We start from the raw sequence: 17,293 nt of genomic DNA on the forward strand, positions 1-17,293 counted from the left end.
AGGAAAGTGTTGAACCAATCAGCCTCAAATCAGCTTCATGCACACACTGAAAAACTAATCATCAGAGCTGCTGCTGCTGCTGCTGCTGCTGCTGCTGACGAGGACGACGACAGCAACACAACACTTTACTGAGAGATGGATGGAAACACTGATGGAGAGAGATACTCAGACAAAATCTCACCCCTGGCAGCTCCATACAGAAAGATACAGGCCAAATCAATCAGCTTAGCTTTATCTTAATCTGTCAATAATTCTGTGGAATCAATCAATCAATCAACTGTAGACAGTAGTAAAACTACCAAAACAAAGTACCAGAGAAGGAGTGCAGTAGATGCTGCGTGTAGAAATATATGGAAGAAAGAAAAACTTACAGAATTTAAGAGAGAAAAGGTTTTTGTGTTTATATGTTTATTTCTTCTTCTGGGCTCCCCTTGTGGTTTTCCTTCCTTTCCTTCATTATTCTTCTTCCCCCCCCCCCCCCCCCCTTCTCAGACAGTAATTGCTCCAGCGCCATCGTCTCCCTTTGACTTCTGTCTTTTGTTCACTCATGACTGGTCGAGAGAGGGAATATGCACATCGTCTTTCCCTCATCCATCCATCCATGTGTCAGCCAGGGAGCAACTGCAGCCTCTCAAAGCCCAGACGGGGGCCTCCTTCACGGGGATGAGGCTGTCAAAGAGGGGCCTTTCAAACCAGGATGCTGGAGCTGCAGGACGCGGGGACGGATAATCAGACACACAGGCTGTTAACTGTGGCAACTTCAGCCTCGAGGGCTCCAGTGCACAAACGGTAACTCAGTTAAAAGCACTTCTCAGGCTTTAAAGCTTCTATTTCTCTTCAGGGCAGAAGAGGAAACCTGTCAGAGTGATAGAATTCCTTCATTTGTTCTCAGCATCTTATTCAGATTCCCCACCGGAGCAGAGCGAGGGATTATTTTTGTCACAACAGGGAAAAGCCTGAATTAGACTAAACACATTATTATTTTTTCTTCTCCTCTCCATTAGGTGGGTTCCCTCAGGTTCCGGCTAAAAATAATCAAGCGCCCCACAAACAAATAAATAAAACAGTAAAGGTCTCAGTGTGTTTCACATTTCATGTTAATCTCTTTGTAATAACTGTTTTTAAAGGTTCTATATAAAGTTAATTTCTCTCTGAGGTACGTCTCAGACTTTATATTCCTCTGAGGACATTTCACGGTAGATTGACCAGCAAACTGAGACTCAGATGTAACTTTCATCTGTGCGTTAAATGAGGTGAAGGGGACGCAGTCTTCAGTCTTCAGTCTCACCACAGAATATTCTGCACTTTCATCCCCACTGTGGTTTCATTTAATGTTTTTTCCTCAAAGGATTCAAAGGGAGACATGATTGAATGTTATATGTCCTCACCACACCCTCCACTTGTTCTAACATCCACCAGCTCCTTTGAGTCGTGGGTATTTCTCTGAGTGGTGTGTGATGACTGCGATGCAGAGAGAACTCCTGAATATCATAGACATAGTTCCATCTAGTGGACAAGAGAAGTTATTAAGAAAAGAAAAATGTGTTTAATTATCGTCAACATCTTCCTCCTGGACATTTGCTAATGGACTGTGAGGTAAGATCTTTTTCTTTTTAATCAGTTTCTGTTTCCAAAGTCCACAATGAACATTGAGACTTAACGTTTGAACCAATGTGGACAAGAAGGTCTTTAAAGGTAAATAACTGATGAACTTGTTCACGTCCATCACAGCAAAGCAAACGATTTATCTGCTGCTGAGAACAGTGACAGTGCAAAACACAACAGTTCAAACCTTTAATCTTATAAACAATCCGGCTTTAGACTGAATTAACACAGAAAAAATAAATAAATAACGGAAATAAATAAATAGATGAACAAGAGTATTAATGAATGAATATATAAATGTAGAGATACATAAATAGATGAATAAAAGTATTAATAAATAAACAGATACATGTAGAGATAAATAAACAAATATGGAAATAAATGAATAGATGATTAATGAAAAATGTGATAAATAAATGTATGAATATATAAATATATGAATAAATACTTGTTGAAATGATTAAATAAATTTAAAGTAGTTAAAAAATGTCGAAATTAATAAATAAAATATGTGTGGGGAAAATAAATACATTTATAAATAAATGTTGAAATTAAAAAATGCTTGTAGAAATAAATACAAGTAGAAATAAATGAGTATATTAAGAATAACATAAATAAATAAATGTAGAACTGTATTAATGTAGAAATACTTTGATAAATGAAGAAATAATTGAATGTATTAAGAATTTAACACTTGAATAATAAGTAGAATTGAATAAATATGTTTAAAAATACAGAATCAGTTACTGCAGTTCACAGGTTTGTGAAAAACGATTAACTGGAATTAAAACCTAACGAATTCAGATCATTTATCTTTTTTTATTTTATTTTAAACAAATTCATTCATTGTTTTTAGTCAATTTAATTAAATTTATAATAAAAGATAAACACTGGTCTTTGTAATTCTGTACTTTCACCAGCAGGGGGCAGTGAAACTCAAACTGAGCTGTTTCCTCACCTTCTTCTTCGGTTTCCTTTTCCGGCTCCTACTTCCTGCTTCCGCCTGTGTCTGTCTCCAGACAGTCTCTGACTCTCAGTCACAAATTACACTTATATATATTTAATTTATGTTATAAATAAATGTGTTAATATAACGTAAAGGAGGACGGACTCTGCTGCTCAGCTTCCGGTCAGTGAACTTCCTCTTCGTCTCTTCGCTTCTCTTAAGTCTCGTGTTGTTTTGGTTTGTGATGCTAAAGATGCTAAAGATGTTTTGCTAGTTTCCCTATAATGATTTTTAAAAGTTGAGGAATCGAATATAAATACGAATCTAAGCTGAAAACCATCGATCACATGAAAACTAGCTTAAAGGTCTCAAAGATCATCAGCCTGTTAATCGCTTCTAGAATTAAAATACAACAAACCGTCACACACTTGTTCCATTACATGAAAATGGTGCATGAAAGTCTGTTTGAGTGATTTAAAGATAAAAGATTCAGGATCGGATTCATACACAATGATACAGGAAACAAAAACATTTGAATCATTACATAGTTTTATTACAGAAATCAGAAATCACTGCAGCAAACAGAGAAGTGATCGAGTTGGATAAAGTTTGTTTTTCCTTTTATACAGAACTGTCCCTTGTTTGATCGTCAACATTTAATGTTGTTACAAGTACTCGTCTCCCCTTAATATATATAATCATATTTAATTATTATTTTAGATACTAGGGTTAAAATAACAGTGGGAAAACACTGGAAGGATAAAATTCAGGAAATTAACATTCAAATGATCGTATTTATGTTCATATATTCTCACCACTAAAGAAACATGTTTAAATGCGTCTCTAACCTCTGCAGAAACCTGTATCTTATAATTCATCCAATAATTTACATCACATCATCTTTGTTAAAATCATCTTCTGTGTTTCAGCAGCAGAGGGGATAAAAGAAATAAGAAATGCAGTGAAAACATAAGGGGATTAGAAATTGCAATAATATCTACAATGTAAACTCTGTAAATAAGATTTTTTACAGAAGAAATTTCATAGAGAACTTTACTACTAACTTTGTTCAGTTCATATTATATAAAAAACATTCACAGCCACGATGGCGTGTTTCCATTTGTTCCATCTTCCTTCTCTTTGTTTCCTCCAGCTCCCACAGCTCAGGCTCCTCTCAGCATGAACCCCGACAGCTTCACCTGCTCCATCTGTCTGGAACTGCTCAGAGATCCAGTCACCGTCCCGTGTGGCCACAGCTACTGCATGAGCTGCCTGACGAGCCACTGGGACCGTCAGTCCGTGTACAGCTGTCCACAATGCAGAGCCTCGTTCAGTCCCAGACCCAAGCTGGGCAGGAACACGCTGCTCGTGGAGATGCTGCAGAAACTCAGCTCCGTCCAGCTGAGCCCAATCCCCTCGGCTCCTCCTCTGTACGAGAGCCAAGGCTTCGAGCACCCCACCTTCGATGTGTCTTCAGTTCGTCCTGAGAGGACTGACGGAGAGGTGAGGCAGCTGAAGCAACTCACAACTGATTCTTAGCTGTTGTTTCCTCTTCAGATTAAAAAAAAAGTATTTATTGTGTGTGTAAAATTACTCGACAACAGATTTTTTATAACGTCGTGGGAATATTACTTCCAAACAACTGGTAGCTGATTTGTAGAAAAAACAGTCATCATTATGAAATGATATTTCTCCGATGTAATAAAGTGGTTTCATGTCATGTCTCGTTGCTGCTCCAGAAGCTTGTGGGAAACACACGGAGACGTCTCGCGGCACAAATCCAAGAGAGGGAGGTGGAGCTTCAGCAGCTGAAACAAAGTCAGCTTTCATTGTCTGTGAGTAGAAAGAGACGCTGACTGTACCTGTGCATTTAAATATTACTCTCTGCTGCCTGTGACTTCATCGTCTTCTGCTGCATCCTCACGAACACACATCGCTTTCATTGGGCTTCATGTCGCCTGTAATACTTCATTTAAGTAATTAGTTTAGTTCAACAATAATCTCATCTCCATAAGAATACACCTGAAAATGGATATGATGAAATGGAAGAGCAGACGTTTCTTTTTCTTTTCTTCTTATCGTATAAAAACCTTTCACTGCCGATGAAATATACTGAGTGTGCGTGTTTGTTTCCTCAGCGTCAGGCCAAAGCTGCAGTGAAGGACAGCAGCAAGATCTTCTCCGAGCTGCTGGAGTTCGTGGAGCGTCGCCGCGTCGAGATGAAGGAGCTGATCCGAGCTCAGGAGAAGGCTGAAGTGGCTCGAGCGGAGAACCAGGTGCAGCGTCTGGAGCAGCAGATCTCAGAGATGAGGAGGAGAGACGCTGAGCTGGAGAGACTTTCACGCAGTCACGACCGACAGCTGATCTCACAGGTGATGTTGGAAACACATCTTTGAGTGGGTTGTTATTATCTTCTCGTGTTTGAGTTCAGCTCTGACTGCTGCTGCCGTATCATCTGCAGCAGATGTGTCAGTCTGACCTCAGTCCAGATGTTGCAGGAGCAAACATCTCTCTGACGGTCTGTCCGCATGTTTCCTTCGGGCCTGTGAGACGAGCCATCTCCGACCTGAAAGACCAGCTGCTGAGTCTGTATCACAGAGAATTCCCAAGTATCACCTCTGCAGGTCGGTTTATATTCATCTGAATGTCACACTTGATTTTAAATGTTGGGACAAACAAGCACATGCAGCTCCTCTCAGGCGTCACTGGGTAAAGTTCTGTCTCGGTGTTTTCACAGTGAAATCTGTGAACATCCTGCAGATGAAAAAGGTCGACGAAGGTAAGTGAATCTTTAAAAAGGAAAAAAGATATTTCATCATGTAAAATGATTTAGAATGGAAATGTGCGGTAGCTGCTGTAACGTTCACCAGACAAACACTTTCTGTAGATCGTCAGTTTCTGTTTTTCTTCTCACTGCTCGTTCAGTCGTGATTCATGTTCAGTTAAAACCATTTCAAATGATTTTTTTTTGTTTGTTTTACTCCTGCAGCAGCAGAATCTTGTAAATCTCCAGTCGGCCCCGCTCTGAACAACAGAAGTGAACTCCTTCAATGTGAGTCAGACCAGTGTCATCAACCAGATGCTTTAGCTTTAATCGATTTTATTTATTCTCTCTATTTATATCTGCTTTATTTATTGTTTTATTTATTTGATCGTGTACTTTTTTTACACCCTGAGAATCATTTTCCCTTAAATACTTTTCACCTCTGGTTTTATCTTCTCCTTTTATTCAGTATTTTATTATTTTATCTTCTCTTTTCTGTGTTTTACTGAATCGATTGTATGAAAAACAAATGAAGAGTAAGTTTCTGTTTTTCTTCCTGGCAGATTTCTGTTCTCTGTCTTTGGACCTGTTCACGGCTCACAGGGAGCTCTCTCTGACCGAAGGGAACCGTGTGGTCCGTCGAACCGGAGAACTTCAGTCGTACCCGGATCACCCCGATCGCTTCGACACCTGGTGCCAGGTGTTGTGCCGTGAAGGGCTGCGGGGCCGCAGCTACTGGGAGGCGGAGTGGGACGGAAGAGAGGTGGTGCTGGGGCTCACGTACGAGGACATTGAAAGAAAGGTATTTGGTTTTCTGTCCACTTTATTGTTTTTAGAGGAATTTGGTAAAATAATCTAAAAATGTGTTTAATGCAACATGATGCGATTTTTTTACTGAGCAACAGCGCCCTCTGCAGTCAGTGAATGATTCTATCAGGCTCTGTGTCTGCCTATGTGTTGAGCTCTGACTGTTTAGTTCCCCTCACTGAACTGGCAACATTACCCATGATCCTCTGCTTCCTGAACCAGAAATACTGTGTACACCAAACTCTGTTTAGAATTCTTCACGTTTTAAAAGTTTCCTGCTGAATATTGGAGATAAACTCTGGTTTTTATTAACTTCTTCGTCTTTTTAACTGATCTACAGTTCAGCTTCACTCTTGCTGGAGCTGATTCTAACAGTTGGTGCTGTGACAGTTCTTCACCAGAGTAGAAGAAACATTCTCCTTATTCAGACACACCACCAAACTCTTTTTAAGTTTGTTTCATCTCTCGTCATGTGTCAGATTTAATCTTTGACTCTCTGTCGTCAGGGATCATCTGACAACTGCAGACTGGGACACAACTTCCTCTCATGGGGTCTTTGCTGTGGCTCCTCCTCCTTCACCTTCTGCCATGGAAAAGAGAAGCAGGCGTTGGCGGTTGCTTCCGGCTCGCTGCCCCGCAGAGTCGGGGTGTTTCTGGACCACGACGCCGGACTGATCTGCTTCTACACGGTGACGCCCGGAGGAGTCGTCCTCCTGCACAGAGTGAACACCAAGTTCGACCTGCCCCTCTACCCTGCGGCGTGGCTGGGATCCCAGTCTACCATCACCCTCTGCACTGTGGACTGAAACTGTCACTTTATTAACACTTGATGCTGCACTGACTGACAGCTGTGCCATTTGCTTCATGTCGGACCATCACAGATGTTTTCTGAACAATCCGCAGACTTCAATATTTATACATCAGGGTTCATGCCTCAGTAGAAAGAGGAGGAATAGTTTCTGTCTTTAGAAAGACATTTTATTTTTATTTTCACCTTAATTCTATTGTGATGGAAACAGACCAAAACAATTATTTGCTTGTTTTCCGCCAACAGGCAAAGATAAATGTTTTCATGTTTGGGTAAACTGGTCTGATACAACCTGTGAGAAAAACACCAGACACAACAGTAGCTTTAGTGCTCGAGTTGGATTTTTATTATTATTAACCGTTGACACAAATCAGCAGAGAAACAAGGCGTGATGACAGACGGGAAACAGAAAAAAAAGACAGACTGGGATTAGATCTTGTTGAAAGCAGCTACATCGACACTCTGGATCTGAAAAAGAGTGAAGAGGGAACTGATGAGACAAGATTTTAACTGTAACAGTAAAAACATTTGTTTCAAAACTGTGAAGTTGCTTCAGGTTTTACAGTATAAACTTTTAGTTTGTGTCTCATTTTAGCAGCAATGTACCGACTGTGCCTGTGACGCAGAATCAACGTGTGTATTTTCCGGTTAAATAGGAAAACGCCTAACTCCAGGTTGTCTAATGCAGAGAAATATGATCCTGCTGAAGGTTCAAATGTTCAGTTTTAGTTTTAACCTGCCTGTAAAACCCAAGTGTCTTAATTTCAACCATAATAAACAAGTTGACAAACACTTTGAGTTTTTATCTCCTCAGTTCTTCAAAAAAAAACTCCACACAACCTTCTTTTTTACAAAATATCTCCTTTCAGACGATGACATCTCAAGCATTTCTACCTAAGTAGATCACAATAAAATAAAAATAACTACTTACAAAGTCTTCAAACTTGGTGATCTCCTCCTCCAACAAATCGGTTCCCACCTTGTCGTCCTCCACCACACACGCAATCTGGAGCTTCTTGATGCCGTAACCCACGGGAACCAGCTTGGATGTGCCCCATAACAAACCGTCAGCCTGGACCGAGCGCACACACTCCTCAAGCTTCCCCATGTCCGTCTCATCGTCCCACTGCAAAACACAGGGGAGGAGGACAGAGGGTCAGTGAGTGGAAGATGTGTCAACACTTCTTCAACACACATCTTGAGTAAATCAGAAGAGTCTTACAGGTTTGACATCCAATAAGATGGAGGACTTGGCGATGATGGTGGGCTTCTTGGCCTTCTTCTCCGTGTACTCTTTCAATCTCTGTTGTTTCAGATTCTCTGCCTCTTCATCGTCGTCGCTGCCGAACAGGTCAATGTCGTCGTCATCGTCGTCTTCATCATCGTCTTCCTCTTTAACTGGGGCGCTGGTCTTCTGCTGGACCGAAGTGCCCTAGAAGGAGACACCTTGTTTACTCAGATCGCTACAGTCACTTTTCTGCTGCTGAAGTAATGGAAACGATTATTAAAGTTGTTAAAACTCACGTTTGTGTAGGGGACTGACGGAGCAGGAGCCGGGGTCCCAGGAGACTTCTCCAGAACTGCTACTCGACATTCTAGTTTGGAAAGAGCCGCTCGCAAGTCGTCGACCACTGAAGAGACAGAGTCAAACCAGAGTTTCACGTAGAGCCCGACACAAAGGATTTTTTGGGCTCAAGGCCGATATATTAAAAAGAAAATGTATTACTGATTCCTAAGATGTCAAAATGCAATTGAGGCTCGAGTTTTTAAAAGCTTTATTGTAAATAACCATAAATAAAAAGATAATTCATTCAGCCACATATACTTGAATTAAGAAAATATTAATTTTACCTTTATTCTGTAAAATAAACATTTCCTTGTTGGTTATTTGTCCACTAGCATAAACACAGATTATAACAAAAGATTTTTATCAGCAAACCAAAAGATCCAGTTTTATATTTTTTAAAGAATGATGAATGAAACAAAAAAATGATTTCTACTGAGGAACAGGAAGCAGTGATAGAAACAAAACCAAGATGCACTGGATAAAACAATCTGAAAATATAGAAGCAACATTTACTGAAACTTATTTGTTTTCCCTGAAAGTTAAATGTTATTTGTTGATCGATAATTAATCCTGTAAATCATTTAAGTAAAATAACCAAAGCTTCTGAAATATGAAGATTCTTTTTTTCCCCATTTCATTATAAGAGAAATCACTTTGGTTCTTATGCTGTTGGTCATAAAAGCACCGCTATGTTATATGATTACAGATGTTAGAATCTAATAATATCCACATGTTACCGTCACACGGATACAGAGAATAAACACACCCACCTTTGTGTAGGCTCTGGTTCTCCAGCTCCAGGCTGTTGATGCGAGAGATGATTTCTCCTTGATCAGCTGCTGCACCGCTGGTGCTGCTGGTGGTGCTCTGCACGAAAAACACACAAAGACAAAGAAGATTAATACAGAGAGAAAAACACTTAATGACCAAACCACAGAATTAGTACCTCTGTCAAACCCAGGAGTGTTAAACCTAAAGTGTAAACACACAGCCAGAGTCCTTCTACAGCCAGACGGTAGCAACAGCAGCTGTGGACAGACCCTGACAGAAATACAAGGGTGATAAAGCAGCAACTTCATCTGTGTAAGCAACTGTAAATAAAAGATGGGCGACATGACAGCTTCCAAATGTGAAGCCAAAGCATTCCCCCCTGGTGGTGGGCTGCAGTACACGCCATAAACCCCACCCCCCCCCAATTTAAATGTCTGTTCAAATTTTGATTTTTCAGAGTGAGATATTCCGGCTTCATTTTCGTGCAGGGTGAGGAAGCAAAGGCGCGTCGTCCATCCTCATTTACAACAGTCTGCATTAGTCTGCATCTACAACACTCCACACAGAAACGTCATCTAAAGTTGAACTCTAGTGAACTCAAAGTCGAGTACGGACAAAGTGTTTGGCAGCGGAGAAGCGTCCCGTGACACACGAGGTTTGCTGGCACTTACAAACTTTGGGTGTTGGCTCATGGAAGGTTGAGCAGACTCTCTCTGACACAGTGTTGTCTTGAGCTGGGGTGGGTGGAGGGAGGGAGGGAGGGAGGGAGGGAGGGTTTCAGGTGTGAAAAAGGAAAATTCCAGGGAAAAGGAGGGAAGAGGAGCAAACTGAGTAAAGTACATGATGAAGGAACGATGTAGACGAGAACATGAAGAGGGAAAAGCAAAGGAATAACAGAGATGGAGGGTTGTGGAGAAAGATCGTACTAGAAACATACTCAAAAGACAGAGCTCCTCTTCTTCAACTTAGAAACGAACATGAAAAACCAGCTCAGATGGTTCCGTCAGCGCTGCAAAGGAAATTATAAAACTCCTTCATGGACTTTAATGGGTTAACACACCAACTACACAACTTATCTGCCTCTTATCCGACTTTGAAAGGTCAATGTCGTGGAAAAAAAGAAAGAAAGAGAAAGACCTGGTTTCACGAGCAACTGAAGAAAGTCAAAGACACGTAGCACTAACACTCACTGTAAAGACCCACCGGTGAAATTACACAACTTAGTGTGAAAAAATGTAAAAGTAAAATTAAGCAACACGACTTTGTCACGAGAGAATGAGGTAAAATGAGAAGAAGCATTTTCAGTGTGTCACTAACGTGGTTATAGGATTTCTACATGATCTCTCCACGGTTACGTGCTGTGATTCATCTTCTCTGTAGCACAGTCACAATAAAACTAGGTGCAGGATGATCTAATAAAATTACGTCTGCAGGTGGGGTCTAAATACTCAGACTGGAAAATGTGAGCTAAGAAAGTTATGAACAAAACATCAAGGAAACTTACTCCAGCGAGAGATTTCTGGATGTTTTCTCGAGCCCGTGCGATGTCCTGCAGAATGCTGTTCGCTCCAGCATCCTAGAAGCAAATAAACACAATAATTATATTTGGAACTTAATGTCTAAAGTCTAAGAACTTAGTTTTTCTAGTTTATGGAAATGAAATGTCAGTGTTCTTTAAAATGAAAGCATGGAATAAAAGATAAAACAATACAAAGAATCCTTGTTGTGTTTTATACCTGTGCTGGTTGTGAGGAGCCGTTCATGCGTTCATAGAAGCGTCTCTCTGCCTCGTCATAGCGAGGTTTGTCAAACCAGATCTTCTCCTGGGCCAGAAAGTCGACTAAGCTCATCGTGCTACAGCGGAAAGAGTGAGGAAGGACAAAAGAGGGAAGTTTGAACAGGACACAGGAAGTCAGGGAAAAAGAAAAGAGAAATATATTAATATTTCTATGAATTATACTTAAAGTGTTAACTATATTATAATACTATATTCACAATCTTACAATTATTATATATTCTATGGTCTAAACAAAAAGAACATTCCAACACAACTTTAAAAATGAAACCTTGAAAAAGGTAAAGTTGGCAAAACACAACAATGATTCGTACAAACAGTCATTCGAGAAGATTAAAAACAAATAATGCAATAAAGAATGAATGAACCGAGACGAATGAAAAAACAAAACACAAGATGTACAAAGAGAAATAAAACTCACGCATTAAAAATAAATAAAAAGGGGAAACACACGATGGCATAAAGAGGAAATCAAACAAGGATGAACTGTAACGTCGGCTCCATTCTCCCAGTTCGGTCATACTTGTCCCTCAGTGGGGCCGTGGAGGCAACTGATGAGGCGTCCGCTTCTGGCCTCCGACCCTTCTTCTCCACCACCACGGCTTTATCTCCACTGTAGCCATGGAAACGGCTCTCTGCGGCATCATACCGCCACTTGTCCAGCCACACCCGCTCGTTGTCCGGGTGAAGAAAGTAGCAGACTCCCCCTACCCCCGATACTTCTTCCTTCTCCGGGACCTCAGCTGGCTCCTCTTCTTCTTGAATCGGGTGCAAGGCATGAAAGATTTCCGCTTTGCCCGGCTGGACCACACGTTTTTCCTCCACTACCTCCTCCTCCACCACCACCGCTTCCTCCTCCTCTTCCTCTTCTACAAGGCTTTGAGGATGCTCGCCATTTCTGGATGAGGAGGCGCAGCTGGAGCGCTTAGAGGAATTGTTGCCGTACAGATTCTGGTAGAAGGCTGCTTCAGCGCGGTCATACAGTGGTTTCTCCAGCCACACCTCTCTGAGCAACTCCACCGGGAAGCGAGGCAGTCCGTTAATCGACTGTCGACTGGTTGGTGTGACGGCTGCCTGCTGGAGGACAGGGGTTGCAGGGGTCGGCGCCAGAGATTGATATCCTTCGTCGGGGGTTCTTGATGCGATGGAGCGCTCGGGTGGGGATGGGAGGTCCAGAGAGTTTGGAACGGACGGCTGCACAGATTCTTCAACAAAGCGATGTTCTGCTCGGTCGAAGGTCGTCTTGTTCACCCACACGTCCTCAACAACATGGTGACAGGCCACCTGATCGCTGTGGCGGCAAACCGGTCCAGAGAAAGATGGAGCCGCAGTTGACGGAGAGTTTGAGTGTTTGCTCGGGGCCGGAGGTGACCGGTTTGACTGGGTGGTCCCATTGGAAGAACCCGCCAACCAGCACTGATAGAGGCTCTCGGCCCGCTCGTAGATGCTGCGCTCAAACCACACATTGGCACACTCGGACTGCAGCCCAATCAGACCGGCACGGGGCTCAGATGCCTGCCTGGCCTTTTTCTCCGGCTTCACTTCGGCCTTGGTCTTGCTGCTGACCTTCTCTTCAGCGCTGCTCTCAGGATTAGATGAACGTTTCTTGCGGCGGCGGCTCTTGCCGCTGCGCTTCCCGTCTCCGTTCATGCTGCCACTCTCCGGGGAAGAGGACGCCGTCTCTCCGTTTCTCTGACCTGATTCAGTCTTGTTCCTACACCCCAGAGCTGCGTTTGAGGACCGGTCCACCTGAGGCTGATCGTGCTCCGGCTGATCTGCCACCGAACACTGGGGGGTCTTCTTAGACATCATCCTTGATCCGTTGCAAGGGGGGAAAAAAAGAGAATAACAGGTACAAGCTTTTGGATTAGTTAGAGAGACGCAGGAAGGATTAGAAACACAAAGGGACTGATCTTTTTTTAGTGTCAGACACTTTTCAGAGAGCCGGTTGTATGATTCAAGGCAAAACACATGCAGCAAAATAAAAAAAAAATCCATGCAGATGAACTCAAGTGAGCAACCAGATAAGCTAACATGGTACAGACCCAAAAATACAAGTCGGTGCAGCAATCTCTGGCATTTGTGGATTTCAATAACCTTCAATGACAAACTAAACAAACACATGCTTCTAAACTCTGACACGTCTTGTAAAGTGAGGACTGGGACTTCCTGTGTTCAGGGTTCCGACACTGATAAATGAACATGAACCGTTTCAATAAATACATCCATCATCCTTTTAAGGAGCTCTCTTGATTTGAAAATTGTAATTTTGCTTATCCTGCAGAGTACATCAAATGGATCAGAATAGATCTGCATCGTTTGCTCTATTTTATGGTATTATTACATTTAAATTATGTTTTCTCAACGGCTTTACAACGTAAAGAAATTGAAAGACATTGCTTGTGCAACATTTAAATTATTCAGAGCAAAAAAAAAAAAAAATATTTCAATCCTTTAAATATTAAATGAATGTCAAGATTTGACAAATCTTGACACGAATGACCAAAGAAAAAATATTAAAGACGTCTAAATAAAAAGGAAGAAAGCACAAGCTGATGATGGATCACTGATGAGCACCGACATGCTCACACATGCAAAGTAAGTGATTCAATAGCTTCTGCTGTTCTCGGTTAACAAACCAGATAAAGAGCAAGCTGTGGTTCGTATGACGTGACATAATCATGATGCAATACAGGAGATGCATCAACACAAATAACCACTCAAATGAATTTGGAGTCATTCGTATTCAATGTTTATTTTAAAAAACACATTCAAGCTCTTGACTCACCTTGCTTGGTTGAGTGGCTGAGCTCAAACTAGCATCAAAGTCAAATGCTCAACACGTTCTTTTCATCCCGTTAACCGCAAGCCATTAAAATAGAAATTCAACAATCACCACCTCACAAAAACAACTGAGTCAATACAGTGGACATGTGACACGGTGAATAAAGACTCAAAGAAAAGGAAACGTTTCAAGAAATACTCACTTGTCAAATTCTGAATGCAAGATGAGAGGAAAGAAGTTATGCGTTAAAGATTTGAAAACTGGAGATAAAGCCTTTAGTTTTGGGTGATGATGAATGTGAAGAAATCCAAGACTTATATATATTAAACAAGATTAATGTAATGAAGGGGGGGGGGGGGGGGGGGGGGGGGTTAACATCACTTTTAATTTACTGTTAATAAAGTAAATGTGATGTAATGTGACTCTGCATTATTTTGCCGCATTTTATCGATTTTATTTCCCAACAATTCCCTGGCTAGGCTAGTTTGCTGTGGCTGCTCTTATCGACCTCTCGGTTTTTTAGATGAGTGTGTGTGTGTGTGTGTGTGTGTGTGTGTGTGTGTGTGTGTGTGTGTGTGTGGTGATAGTGTATTTGATTTGTTGGGAACTATTTTTAGCCACACATTTGGTGCACTCATGTTTCTGGCTGCACGGCCGTATCTGTGGGATCAGCTCAAAATAAACCAGTGTGTGATCATGGTAAAGTCGCCAAATGTGGATCGATGAAACTGAGATTTTCCAGCCAGTTTTAATTTAAATGGATATTAATAAGAACACTGTCTAGTCTGGAGGCTTTACTCTTTAATATGTTAAAGGAAAATTTAATAAATTACTTTACAAATCATGCATAAATCCTGGAGAAGAAAAATCACAGGTTTACTGATTCAGATCTCTAGATTTTATGTCAAACCCAAATATATGTTAATTATCAATTGGTCCCTGTCCATAAATCAATCTATATTGTGCTGCTTATCTAGATAAGGGTCGTGTTCAATGAGTAATATGTGATATTTGCAATTATGATTATACACAGCAGGGAAGGACTGAGAGACATGTGAGGAAAATATCATTAAAAACATGCATTTGACAAAAAGCACAAATGAAATCGTGTTAAAAGTTAACGATATTGTCTGGAGCAGGATTTACTCTTTTATATCTTCAAGGACAAACAGAGAAAAGCAGATTTGTTGATTCAAACATGTAGATTAATTATCTTATTGCTTATTGTCCTCATCTATGTTCTGCTGCTTTACTATGTCCACGTTGTTTCATGAGGAATGTAGAATATTATTGCAGATATGTGAGAATGTAATCATGACTTCATGCTGGTGAAAGCATCAAAGATCTCACTTGGAAATAAAGACACTTTACGGGTTGGACTGTTGTTCAGCTTTAAATGAATGAGTTGACAGAACGCGGAGGATTGAAACATGTTCATTCAAAGACACTCCACAGTTCACACACGTGTGATGACCCGAGGAACCCTCCGTCATGTATGATGTGACTCGGTAACATGTCATCATGTTAGCTAGCATTACCATTAGCTCTGTCAGCGTGTTGAATTAGCTGCGCTGCAGCTCTGTCACCGGAAGCTTCACACGACACGTGTATATTAATAACATCTATAATAACGTTGACACTTCCTGTGGCTGGTTTTAAATCTGACCGTCACGCTTTTGTTTTTTATTTTATTTTAAACCTTTTACGACGTCGGAGCCGGTTAGCATTAGCACTAGCTAGCCAGTGCCGTTCAGCTAGCCGCCTGCTAGCCGCGGCTAACACGAGCCGAGTTCGCCGCTCATCGTTAAAACACAGAACATCCTCCTGTTATCACGTCAACACCGCGTGTTCGAGTCTCTGCAGTGAGACACACGCTGGACCACAGACTGTCAGGCTGGGTTACTTACTGTTCAGGGTTTGAGTCCGAGGAGAACCAGGCCGGTGGACGACACGCGTTCCTACAGCAGAGTGAGGAGGAGGAAGAGGAGGAGAGCAGAGGTTAGTGATCTGTGAGAGGAGGAGGAGGAGAGCAGAGGTGACGTATCTGTGAGAGGAGGAAGAGGAGGGAGAGAGCAGAGGTGCCTGATCTGTGAGAGGAGGAAGAGGAGGGAGAGGAAGAGGAAGAAGAGAGTAGAGGTGACGTATCTGTGAGAGGAGGAAGAGGAGGGAGAGGAGGAGGAGGAGGAGGAAGAAGAGGAGGAAGAGGACAAGGAGGAAGAGAGCAGAGGTGACTGACCTGTGAGAGGAGGAGGAAGAGGCAGAGGAGAGCAGAGGTGACGTATCTGTGAGAGGAGGAAGAGGAGAGGAGGAGGAAGGAGCAGAGGAGAACGGAGGTGACTGATCTGTGAGAGGAGGAGGAGGACAAGGAGGAAAAGGAGGGAGAGAGGTGACTGATCTGTCAGATTTTGAATCATTAATGTGATGTTGCTATCATATATCTATTTATATATATATAAATATATATATATATATATATATATATGTGCCCATCATACATCACTAAGATGCAGTACAATGTGGATGAAGTGTGAACTGAAAATAAACATTTATTAGGATGTTTGAGAAGCTTATATAGATGACAGTTGATATATAATATAATTAGGTATAGAGAGAGAGAGAGAGAGAGAGAGACAGATATATAGATATATTAAATTAAAAAACTACAGCTGTCATAAAAACTGAAAGGGTGTTTAGTTTGTCCGGTCTGGGCTTCTGTAAAAACATGGTGGCCTCCACAGAGAGGACCCACTCCCAATGTAAATATATAGTATTTAAATATAAAGGGCCACACGAGTGAGAACATCACTTGGATTACTGTGTATTCAATTTCTGCCGTTAGATCCTTTCACCTTAATCTGAACCTTGAATTCATTTCTTTTTAAATTGTTCTTTTGTATTGTTTTCTGTTGCTTTTACAATTTGTCATGATGCATTTTTTATTTTACTTAAAACACTTTGAATTGCCTTGTTGTTGAAATGTGCTGTACAACTAAACTGTACGTTTATGATACGTCGTACTTGTAACTTTGGAGCTGTAATATTACTTCACCGTATATCTTCAACCTGTTTGTTAATGCAGTGACATGATTAATGAAGTTTTTTCTACTCTGCAAGAACAACAGCCTCATAAGAACATCTGAATGTGCTGGTGAATTTATATAACTTCAAGCTTTTAACCAAAGATTCAAAAGCATGAAAGTAAAGAAGAGCTGAAAGTATTTGTTGAGCGGTTTAATGAGGAAACAGCTGATGAGCCTGAGAAACTACGACACAAAGTCACTTTGCTGCAAAGCAACAACAAGCTCAAAGCCACAGTAAGAACAACAAGCTCCCTCGAGTTCTGTAAACTGATCGTTCCTGAGGAAACACATCTGTGTTTTTAAACAACCTGCTGCTGCAAAGACGCAACTCCTTAAATAAACTAAATAGAAATGAAAAGGCAACG

General features: G+C 41.3%; 2 protein-coding genes across 12 annotated transcripts; one reads left to right on the top strand and one right to left on the bottom strand.

The window, feature by feature from the left end:
• The first annotated feature begins 2,586 nt into the window (after nt 1-2,586).
• Nucleotides 2,587-7,722, top strand: LOC109639225 (E3 ubiquitin-protein ligase TRIM65-like). 2 transcript variants are annotated; one of them, XM_020102586.2, is made up of 9 exons: nt 2,587-2,734; nt 3,705-4,054; nt 4,291-4,386; nt 4,690-4,923; nt 5,013-5,175; nt 5,289-5,330; nt 5,541-5,603; nt 5,879-6,117; nt 6,629-7,722. In XM_020102586.2, the coding sequence occupies exons 2-9, from the start codon at nt 3,731-3,733 to the stop codon at nt 6,926-6,928; spliced, it is 1,461 nt and encodes a 486-aa protein (XP_019958145.2). In that variant the 5' UTR covers nt 2,587-2,734; nt 3,705-3,730; the 3' UTR covers nt 6,929-7,722. The 2 variants fall into 2 exon arrangements, with proteins under 2 accessions (XP_019958145.2, XP_019958146.2); XM_020102587.2 differs by having other exon boundaries at nt 5,016-5,175.
• eef1db (eukaryotic translation elongation factor 1 delta b (guanine nucleotide exchange protein)) lies at nt 7,254-16,089 on the bottom strand. Of its 10 annotated transcripts, none has more exons than XM_069521061.1 (10): nt 15,756-15,912; nt 13,852-13,909; nt 11,005-11,122; nt 10,773-10,844; nt 9,940-10,002; nt 9,268-9,364; nt 8,455-8,561; nt 8,153-8,362; nt 7,862-8,056; nt 7,254-7,398 (listed from the first exon to the last, which is right to left on the bottom strand). In XM_069521061.1, the coding sequence occupies exons 3-10, from the start codon at nt 11,116-11,118 to the stop codon at nt 7,360-7,362; spliced, it is 897 nt and encodes a 298-aa protein (XP_069377162.1). In that variant the 5' UTR covers nt 11,119-11,122; nt 13,852-13,909; nt 15,756-15,912; the 3' UTR covers nt 7,254-7,359. The 10 variants fall into 10 exon arrangements, with proteins under 10 accessions (XP_069377162.1, XP_069377151.1, XP_019958151.2 ...); XM_069521050.1 differs by having other exon boundaries at nt 13,852-13,925; nt 15,756-15,802; XM_020102592.2 differs by lacking the exon at nt 15,756-15,912 and adding an exon at nt 11,587-12,876 and having other exon boundaries at nt 13,852-13,911.
• Between the last annotated feature and the right edge of the window lie 1,204 nt (nt 16,090-17,293).

The sequence above is a fragment of the Paralichthys olivaceus genome, chromosome 3, assembly GCF_024713975.1.
Source record: "Paralichthys olivaceus isolate ysfri-2021 chromosome 3, ASM2471397v2, whole genome shotgun sequence".
NCBI lineage: Eukaryota > Metazoa > Chordata > Actinopteri > Pleuronectiformes > Paralichthyidae > Paralichthys > Paralichthys olivaceus.